At 38.1% G+C, this 10,676-nt stretch overlaps 1 protein-coding gene across 1 annotated transcript; it reads right to left on the reverse strand.

Moving 5' to 3' along the window:
• Positions 1-438: 438 nt before the first annotated feature.
• Positions 439-10,258, reverse strand: alpi.1 (alkaline phosphatase, intestinal, tandem duplicate 1). Its single transcript, XM_072389337.1, has 11 exons — positions 10,047-10,258; positions 9,315-9,440; positions 6,754-6,869; positions 5,317-5,491; positions 4,818-4,990; positions 4,531-4,665; positions 4,358-4,433; positions 3,679-3,813; positions 3,295-3,486; positions 2,891-3,007; positions 439-745 (listed from the first exon to the last, which is right to left on the reverse strand). The coding sequence occupies exons 1-11, from the start codon at positions 10,138-10,140 to the stop codon at positions 459-461; spliced, it is 1,626 nt and encodes a 541-aa protein (XP_072245438.1). The 5' UTR covers positions 10,141-10,258; the 3' UTR covers positions 439-458.
• Positions 10,259-10,676: the final 418 nt, after the last annotated feature.

The following is a 10,676-nucleotide window of genomic DNA, read 5'->3' on the forward strand; positions in this document are numbered from 1 at the left end:
GCAGGGACTGTGAATAACATAAGTAAAAAGAGGAGGGGAAAAACTAAAGGATGAAATGACAAGTTAGTGCAAGGTAGTAGTTTCGCTGAAATTGTATATTGTTTAAATGAAATTTTGGAAGTGCCATTGGATTTGCAATAGAAACAGTTTCAAGGTGTGCCCCCCCGAAGAACTGCTTGCACGGTAACAACAAACACCTGAATAGCATTGCTTGCTTTTGTTAGTATTCACCTGAGAGGAGCTAATACATATAGAAAGTGTGTGTGCATGTGTATGTGTGTGAGTATGTGGATAAAGAGTAGTTGATGTGAATAATTTTCTGTTAACAAATACAGTACCATAGGTGTTTGTCCTTGCATTCTGATCTGCCAGCCTACATACATATGCTGTGTGTGTGTTTAGTGCATAGTTCGTACTGCTGCATACAAAGTAACTGTATTGATGTGTATGTTTGGGGGTCATCTGAACCACCAGAGGAGGGCAAGCATGCCAAACAGGAGGCCCAGATGTGTGCTCACACACCCAGTTGATGAATGCCTGTGAGGGTGTGGATGACTGTGAGGGGGGCAGTTCGTGTATGGCTCCAAACAGGCAGCATAGGCCATGACGTGTGCCACATAGTTTTGCTCCTTCACCCCATGAAATAGGTGAGCCATTGGGCCTTTGGCGTAGATGGCCACATCCTCTCCTCCATGTGTCTCAGCATCCAATGGGACAGCAGCCTGCTGCATGTATTCCTCATCATCTACAGAAAAACAAGTGCCATCAATATCAAACCTATATTTCAGTTTCTTTTAAAGCAGGGATATGCGAGGTATTTTGGGTGTAGTCGAGATATTGTAGTGTAGTGAGATGATTGGATTTTACTCCATCTAAAACAAGTCAAACCTCAAAATTGTCATAGCAGTTGGAGTGAGTGCTACAATATTTTAGACCATTTAATTTCTGCATCATACTGTTACATAGAGCGGGTCCATGTAACATGACCCATTTAGTGACACATTCTTGCAGCCAGGGCCGTTTCGAAACACACTGTTGCTACACAAATTTTCTGAAGTTGAAAACATGTAGTGACATAAAGTGAATGAAGTTAACAACTGGTGCATGTGTGATGTGATGTGATGTTAATATCCACAATATAGCTCTTGCTAAAAAGGATATGGAATTTTTCAGATGTTTAAGTTGAGTGAGGCTCTTTTCTGAGTAGCTTGAGGCTTAGCTCTTCCATCAGGAAATCCTCTGGCTCCTAAAACTAAGAGTGCTCTGACTGCTGTCCACTCTAGGCAAGATATGACACTATAAAAACTGTGACAGTAAGACCAAAACTGGAAATAATGCGGTCGGGTATCCACTCTCCACTCAACTAGACTCAAGTGAGCGTAGGCACTCTGTACATGCTTCAAAGTATCAGTGTATAGGCAAATTCCAAATAATGCGGTTCTCACCACAGACTTTTCCATTTCTTTCATCACATTCTTGCTCTTCTCTAATAAAAGCCTGATTTTAAACCAGCAACATCATCTGTACACAGAGCTAGAAGTTACAGAATGTCTTGAACATTTACTCACACAGTCCGCACCATTGTGGTACCTGACACATGTCAGTCAATAACTATTTTGCTCAATCTAGGACAAAGATGGTAGTCCAGCTCTATCCCACTGCGGAGTTGTAACAATAGCTCGACTCATGTGCGCATGTAAATGTGCTTACTGACTGTACCTAAGGACTTCATAGAAGTCCAGTTAGAAGAAAAAACTAAATATCTCTTCAAGTACAAAAACCACCATAAACTAACCGTGATGTCAATCTAGATTACTTTAAGCCTCCACTGTTACTTTGTTGCCTGCAACCCCATAAACTCCTAAGGGACAGCTCATAATACTATTGAAGAAAAATGTTGTGAGTATCCCGTCTTTGTCTCACTGGCATTTAGTATTTTTAATGTTGCCGGTACAAGAGATTGGATTTATACCTTGATTGCATTTACTTCATAGATGTATTTTTATTGCTGTTTGGCTTATAAGATGGTGCTTTGCAAATCTTCTGTAATTTATTTAATCAAAACTCATTACAGTTTCTAAAATACCCAGAGGGTTATTAATTGTAAGTCCTTTTGATGAATATTATGGGAACTAGTCCCGACTTTTTATGTGAAATTAACTAATGTTGTAATGCATGTGAGGTCAAGTATTTTTTTAATTATTATGATAAAAACATTACATGCACTAGATAAAGAGTTATTTTTCCATAATGCGTGTAGATTTTTAGAAAAGTTAGTTGGAAAGCTTTATTATTTTGTACCTCTACTTCTCTAATGTTGCAGTAGAGTTTAGATCTCCTATCCTTCATCAGAAGCATACATATGCCGACTTTCGCAGCGGTTCATACTTATCCAGATGGACACATTTTAAAAATAAATCTTTCAAGGTGCGAAATGGGTTGAGTGTGAACTTTTGAGACACATGCTGGTTCCAAAAATAATGCCAGTCCATTAAAAAAGACAAAATTGGGTGTTTTTCCGGGTAGTTCATGGGAAACTTTCGCAGTGGAGGTATTTTCTCTTTAAGATATACATAATCATGCAATGATTAAAGTAGATGGTGCAGAACAAGAAGAGAAGGAACTGGATCACTACAGTCCAGTGTTCCACAAATAAATGCAAATAGCTTTTATAAGTACAGTTAACATGGACATAGTGGGCTCTATCCAGAGAATAAAGGGAAAATAAAAGAAAAAATGAACGGTGACTGCCATAAACGACATATTTCATCCTTGGTTTCCAAAGAAAAACACAGGCATGAGTCAGCAATAACCACATCGTTTCAAGCTCTGTATATACACATTAGCAAAGACAAATGCCTGCATCTGAAAGATATTAGTTTGTACTCACAATAATCTACCAATGTGATGTTCCCTCTGGTTCCGTTAACATGCACATAACCAGGGCCATTGGCATAAAGGATGCTGGTAAAAGGCATTTTGTCATCAGCTTTCTTTGGGGCAAGACCTGAAGGATGATGGGGGAATATGAGTCATAGTGGTCATGTGCAGTATTCCTACACAGAAACAAAATAAACACTCACATATGACTTTGAGTTAAGTAATTTCAATCTTACATTGTCATGCGACTGAAAATTAGACTTATCATGTCTAGTTCCACAATTTTTTTAATATTTGATATCAACTCAAATCCATTTAGTTTGTCTTGTTATTCTCTAATCTCGTAGTATTTTAATAATTTTCATGTAACTTTTGATATGGACTATATTGAAGTGCTTGTATTTTAAATCATACCAAAAATGGGATTTCCTCGTGGTGTGTTACCACCAAACGTGAAGACGTGTGAGTGGTCAGCAGTGACCACGGTTAGCGTGTCAGATTCTCTGGTGAGCTCTGCAGCTCGCTGAATGGCACGATCAAACATCACAGCTTCTGTCAGTGCCAGTTTGGCAACGCCATCATGATGGCCATGATCAATTCTCCCTCGTAACAAAGCATAACAAGCAAGACATTTAGACAAGGCCAGAAAACATTTGGTATGGACTTTTTCCCCCTTTTTTATAATGATAAACCATTATGGTTAAGATATTAACATTTTTTTTACCATCACGGACAAATATGCTCACAGCAATTTTGAATTATTATTATCATTATTATTATTATTTATACAGTACTTATCTTCCACAAACAGAAAGTATCCTTTTGGATTCTTCCTGAGGATTTGAATGGCCTTTTCCGTCATCTCTACAATGGATGGATCCCGCGTTTCATTCCGGTAAACGTCAAATTTCATGTCTTTTGGCTCAAAAAGACCTGGAACCGCCAACAACAAGGAAGTAAAATATCAGTTGGTGATATGAAAAAAGGATGCAGTTGCAGACAGAAATGCTACATTAGCAGTATTAGGATAGAGAATAAGAGGTCCTTGAATAAAAAGCTAGATTAGAAGTCTAGTGCAAGTGTAGGGACTTGAAAGCTATATATATATCAGTAGACAAGATGATAACAGGTTGATATAACCGTGCTGTTTGCAGCCATCTTTATAAAAGTGATATATATTACAAGAAGGAACATACCTCTGAGTTGTTATCACTGTAGTATGGGTTGATAATTCCAGTTGACAGTAAATTTAATAGACTAGCATGACTAATTCACATGGCTGTAAAGATGGGAGTTGAAACAACTCTAGATTTAAGCCCTAGGGTAGGTTTTATAACCAAGATAACATACAGACAGTGCCATAACTATATATGTAAAGCACAAGAAATGACAGCCAAAATTGAGTCCCAGATGTATTGTAACTATGAGGTCTTGTCAACAAGTCCAAATAAACTGTATGTCTGTGGTGAATACCAACCCATAAGCCGGTCAGTAGTTTTAACATTTATTTCATCAAACTCCTTCTTATGCCAAACGTAGTGGGATTTCTTGTTCTGAAACACAAATCAGATGTCACATGAATGTTATTTATTGCTATCTTAACAAAGAAAAAATAGTAAAATAGGTCACACTTATGTTGAATAATTCTACCGGTTTGGCCTTTAACCACACATCGATGAGGTTTCTCTTGTCTTTGCGGTCCCCCTTGCGAGAATTAGAGGTAGGGTACTCTGGGTCTGGAGTGCCTTTTGGTGTCATGTACATCCTGCCTCCTCCCAGAATCACCTTAAAAAGACACCAGACAGGATGTAGTCACGTTGAAGAGTGCTCATTTCAGATTTTTTTTTTCTTTTTTACATACACGATACAGTAATTAATTAACCACAAATCTGATTTGTTATGAAAAAACAGTCAAGGACAGAATTGTACATTCTTACATCGATGTCAACGTTGGTGACCAGCTGGGTGGCAATATCCACACAACCCTGTTGGTGGGCACCGAAGGGAAGGTCTGCATCGCTGTACCAACTGCGGCTGACAGAGTGGGCATAGGCAGCAGCTGGGGAGGCATGCTGGACACGGGTGGTCGTCACTATACCTACTGATTTACCTGGACAACACAAAGACACACACTAATCAGACCTAATACTGTTGATTACAAATTAAATACAGAGTGAAGGGGTTCAATTTGGTGACACTGATTTAAACTTAGCAAAAAATCTGGCTCAATCTCTGAAAACAGCTGGTAAATCTACTGACTTTACATTGTATATGTGCTGCACTGTCTGCCAAACTTAACATATGACATGAACATAGTAGCATACTTATCGGATCATTCATTAGCTCCACACATTTTAGTCTATATATTGAGATAAGTATAATCACAACTGGTTGACCTTTCCATTGTACGTCAAGTCAGTCACCCACTGTCTTTACCTTGTGCTTTAGCACGCCGGAGCACTGAGAAAACCTCATTCCCAAAGGTGGTATTACATTCGTAGGCGACTGCGTTAGCACTGACTCCTATCGTCTTGGCATTGGCCTTCACCCCGCAGTGATAAGCTGTAGCTGTGCTAGCGCTGTCTGCTACCTGCTTATCCACACTATAGGTCTGCAGAGATGTGACATGAACATAATTAAAAACAGGGTAGCAAAAAAACTTACAGTGAATTAAACCTTAGATGCCCTCACTTTCTTCACTCGCATGTAATAACCTTGCACATCAGTCCACACCCAATATTCTTTAATGATGAAATAAAAAATGTAGTGTAAAAATGTCACTAAATTAAAAAGTCAATTCAAACAAAAAAAATATGCCTGTCACTCAGGCAGCAGATTTTCCTGGGAAAGATCCACAAAGTCTAGTCTCCTGGAAAATGTTATATATATTGTTCTCAAAAAAGTGTAAACTCTGTCTTGATTGTAGGTTGAGATAAATACACCACAAATACTAGATACTTACACAACCTCTCAATCACTCTCAAGTTACAATAATTTAGGGATTATGATTGCCGAGAATGCTGCATGGGTCTATAAATCTCTGTTCACTGTTTCTAAGTCATTGTCAGCATTTTCAGCTGAAATGTTGAGTTTAACAAAATCCCTTAGATCTCCTCTCTCACAATGGTTTGAGGACTTGTGACTACAGGGCACCATTATAAAACAAGATGTGGCATGTTGAGGAAAAGCATGAGAAAAATAAACAATTATGCAAATCCCTGACCCACCCTTCACTGTGTTGCTTTACCAAGCAGCCAGCCACCACACGCACATGTAAAGATTTATATTAATGCACATGAAAATAACTGCTGATGGAAACTCTTTCAATAGTCATAACTGTTTCTCTTCTGTATTTTGAAAAGTACCCAAACAAGTAGTCTTCAATGAGCTGGCTAATACAGAATTTTTTGAGGAACATGGCAATGAAAATACATAATCGGTGATATTACTGTTTTTAGGTTGCGCAACGTGCCCTACAATGCATCTCGTATCTTAATATTTTTCACACAAACACTCTGACAGTGTTTTTTTATCATATGTTTTGACATTGTAGATGCAGTTGTTACATGGGGCTGGGGATCAAACTGACAGTTTGGAGGATAGCCACTCTAAGAACCATGCTTTTCTTAGCCAGTGATGTAGATGTATCTTTAAATGGTTTTGTGTATAAAAAAGTACTCATCAGATCAGAACAGGCAAGAGAAATGATTATGTTTTGTTTTAGGTGGGAAATAACCAATGAAATTGTGAATAACCTATGCATTTTTAAAAAAGAATATATAATGACGCCTCATAGGGTCTCTAAAGCAATATTTTTTTTGCTCTATGGTTTGTTGACTGAAAACCTGCATGATGGCAGTGGTGTGTTGTCACCTTTGACAGTGCCACATATGGAAATGTGTCCATGGCGAGCTGTGTTTCTTCCCCAGACTGACCATCCATTTGACCACGCAGGATTCGAGCTGCTGACACCGTGGACACGCCCATTCCTGCCAGAGAATGATAGACATGATTTATCTTCCTTTTTTCTTTAGCCTGACTATCTCTATCAGTTTACATTTCTGAACCCTTTCAAGTGGCGTTACGTCACCCTACAGAGTCTGGGCCCAGTTTATCAATACCTAAAAATATCTACACCAGAAATACTCAAATTATATAATGAGGAAATAATTTTTATCCAGTAATACATATAAGTAAATATGCAAACACGTTAATTCCATTAACATCAACCAGCACTCAAATAAACTTAGAATATGAAAACATATTTTTCTTACAAAATCAACACAGACACTATGAGTGAGTCTGCAGAGTAACTTTCAACATACTATTGGTAGAATATTACAATTGTTTTTTTTTTATTGTTATAAGTTACAGCTGTGTTGAAACAAATGTGCATTTGATGACGTGGCTAAAACAATTGAGAGATGCGTTTTATCTTTTGGACTTTGCCCTTGACTTTAAAAATATTGTAGCTGACAAAAGCAGCTGTCTTGGATTTAACACAAAAATCACAGTCATAAAACTGAGAATAGGCTCTGGGCAAGGAAGGTAGGAGAGGCACACAAAGAGAACTCAGCGCCGACCACCCAGAAACGTGAACAAGTAGGTTTGATTTAAAGCAGATATTGTAGTAGTTAACTGGAAAACAATTCTTTAATCTTTGAGCCTTTAAATAGTTTCTATGAAAAAGAATAATTTAATGCATCGCTAGCAGTAAATATACCACACAAACAGAGCTTTTATCTAATCCAGATGTAAAGTGTCTCCTTTTGGCTTTTAGTTGTCCCTACAGACACTGCACTGCCAGATGACACAACAAGGGGAGGATATATTTTGCATCCATTCAAAGTAACCTGCAAAGTCATTGAACACCAAGAAATTTTAATTATAAATCGCTTAAAAATGTGGGGAGGTGTACATGCATGAGCAAAAGCACATGGTTTTTGCCAAGTCTTTTACCATGCTGTTTACAGGCTTTACTCACACCACAGCTAATCAGCACCTGGTGCCATTAGATTCAGCAATATGCCAACAAAGTAGCCAGCCATCAAGAAAACATGGGTGCAAATAATGCACAAAATAACACATGTAATTAAATTACTTTGCAAAAACGTTGCCTGGGGGAAAATACACTCAGCACTTTTGGTTTGTTTTGGTGAAGATGACTTTGTTGAAAGACAGCTCTACATTTCTACCTTTTAAATACATTTTAAATACATTACATACCTCAGGTCATTCTTCAACAGACATTTATGTGAAACAGTGACTCTCACACTAAAATCATATTGCTTACATTGATTACAGCGCATATTATGGCAAAAACAAAGATATTTTTTATTTATGTGTTATCTAGATAAAATGTTGTAATGCATCTCTTTTTAGCATCTTTGTGCAACTATGTCTACACTAAAAGCACACTTCTCTATCGGTGAGTATAGGTTTAGGGGTTGCAGGACTGAGACAATGCTGCTACTCTCAGTTCAAACATGGAATTACAGGATTTTCATCTGTATTTTCTTATATGTTTCATTTCAGTATAGTATTGTTTGTTCATTTTGTGTAATTGTACATATTTACATAATTTCATCCTGATAGAAAAACAAATTATAGCTATAAGAAACATTAACATGGTGTTAATTGCTAACTTACAATTAATACTATGAAGTTTACAAACTTTAGCTGACCTTACTCTCCAACAAGTCAACCTATCCGTTTTGGAGAATCTTAAATAGATAAAAATCATAAATGAATGGACTCTCTACTGGATTACAGAGTTGCAAAACAGCATGTAGTGAATGAAAAAAAAAGTTATGTGGCTAAAAAGGAACATGTTATTGTACACGTGTATTATTCTGACTAAGGGGCATACATGACACCATGTACAGAAGATCAAAATGAAATGTATTGCTGTTTGAATGGATTTTAACATAATTTGGTAACTTCTTAGAAACTGTTTTATGTTTTGACATCAGGATAAAGACAAATTTAAGAGTACCAGAATGTTATTTGATATAGGTAATTGAATAATGGCAAAAATGTTATCAATTAAGAGTTAGTAAATGCATTATGTTCCTGTAATTGAAGTTGAGAGCCATTTGACCTTCTGAATGCCTAAGACACAAAGTAAAATTCATTAATGTTCTACGTACATAACAAAGTACATGCATTTTATGGCAGTCAGAGATTTGACTACTACAATTCTTTAGGACTCATGTGTCTTGCTATCTGGTAAATAATAGTCCAATATCCACTCCATTCCACTCCTATCCAACAGACATAACATGACTTCACACAAATTAACAAAACTTCCCACAGCCCACCATGTAAGTCTTCTGTATAATCCACTGTTTAAAGAGGAAAAACAGCATGACCACCCATTGTCCTTTAATATTGGACAGTTTATATTAGTTAGGAAGGCAATAGCCTGTACCTACCATCACCGAGAAACAAGATTATGTTCTTAGCCCTGTGCTGTCGAGGATGAAGTTTCAGCGCAGCATCCAGTGTTTGCTTTGCTTGAGCATCCCAGTAGGCTGGCTCCTTCTCATGTTTATGTGGCACTGCTCAAAGACAACACACAGATGGAAAGTGACAGTGGCCTGTGGACAGTGTAGTTAGGTACTGGCAGATCTCTGAGATTTTTCTGCCAAAGAATGAATTCACCTGAATTCAAATGTGTCCCTGACTGCACACATTCATCTCTCTTTTCCTTTCCCTGACACTTTAACCCACATTTTGCCTTTGGATGAGGAACGGGTTACTCAAGAAGTGTCAAAGTGACTTTAAGTAAGTAACTGCCAAGATAAATTGGAATCTGTCTATTCATGCTCACTGAGAGGCTTACAGTGAAGGGAGTATAGTTTAAGGAACATTCCTCCAGAAAAAACAGTAGAACAACGGAAAGACAAATAGTCCTTCCCACAGTTTACGCAAACAGGTTGACACAGTCAAAAATATATACTGAGTCAAGGTTTTGTTCATCTACCCTGGCTCTCCATTACACCTACACATCTGACTTATGATCATGCATCAATGTCATTCAAATTCTCTAAAAATTCTCTCCACTCCACACACTTTCCAGATTGAAGTTACCTGATTCTGTCCATTTGTCTGCCCACAGAGTACTACAAATATCCCAACCTTGGGCAAGAAATATTAACTCTCACCTTGGTTGTCCATAGTAGCCAAGCCTATAGCCATCAGGATGGGGCCCAAAACAATAACCTGAAGACTGAAGTTCCTGCAATGTGCAGACAGCATCCTTAATCCACACGACCTGGGGTTGGAGAGTTTGACACAGCCAGCTTTCAGAGCAGACACCAGACCAAAAAACAGAGGCACAGGCAAAGAGTGTGAGTGGCTGCTGAGACCTCCGGCCCTGCCTTTATAAAGCCCCGCTGGGGTGTGTAATAAGGAAGGGCCCACGCCAGCTCATAGGCTAACAGCCACAAAAGAGGGGAGAGAGAATGTTAGAGAAGGAGGACGAGCAAGGGGAGAGACAGAGAAGGAGCGGGTAAGGTTTAGACCACACAGGAGACGTGTGGCATCTCAGCTTCACAACTTACTTTGATTTTGAAAATTGCCCTAGTTCCGTTTTGTTAAAAAATGTTGCATCAGATTTGGTCTTCCTACCTTCCCTGGTTCCCCAGCTCTGTGTGTGATAGAAATCTTAATGGTTCTCTGATGTGGTAAATGTCTTTATGTTTTATTATGCAGCCATCACTCTAACAGGAAAAGAAAAAAATGGCTGTTCAATTTATATTGGCATCCAACACGATACAAATTACAACTGTGTC

This window comes from Leuresthes tenuis, unplaced genomic scaffold (assembly GCF_036924035.1).
Source record: "Leuresthes tenuis unplaced genomic scaffold, fLeuTen1.0.hap1 SCAF_7, whole genome shotgun sequence".
Taxonomy (NCBI): domain Eukaryota; kingdom Metazoa; phylum Chordata; class Actinopteri; order Atheriniformes; family Atherinopsidae; genus Leuresthes; species Leuresthes tenuis.

What these genes read in the sequence shown, in the direction of transcription:
- alpi.1 (XM_072389337.1), bottom strand. Translation starts at nt 10,140, where the DNA reads ATGCTGTCTGCACATTGCAGGAACTTCAGTCTTCAGGTTATTGTTTTG. An exon ending in GGCTACTATGGACAACCAAG is followed by an intron (nt 9,441 to 10,046) that starts GTGAGAGTTAAT and finishes GTCTTTGAGCAG; the next exon opens with TGCCACATAAACATGAGAAG. An exon ending in ACGAGGAAATCCCATTTTTG is followed by an intron (nt 3,008 to 3,294) that starts GTATGATTTAAA and finishes ATCATCCTTCAG; the next exon opens with GTCTTGCCCCAAAGAAAGCT.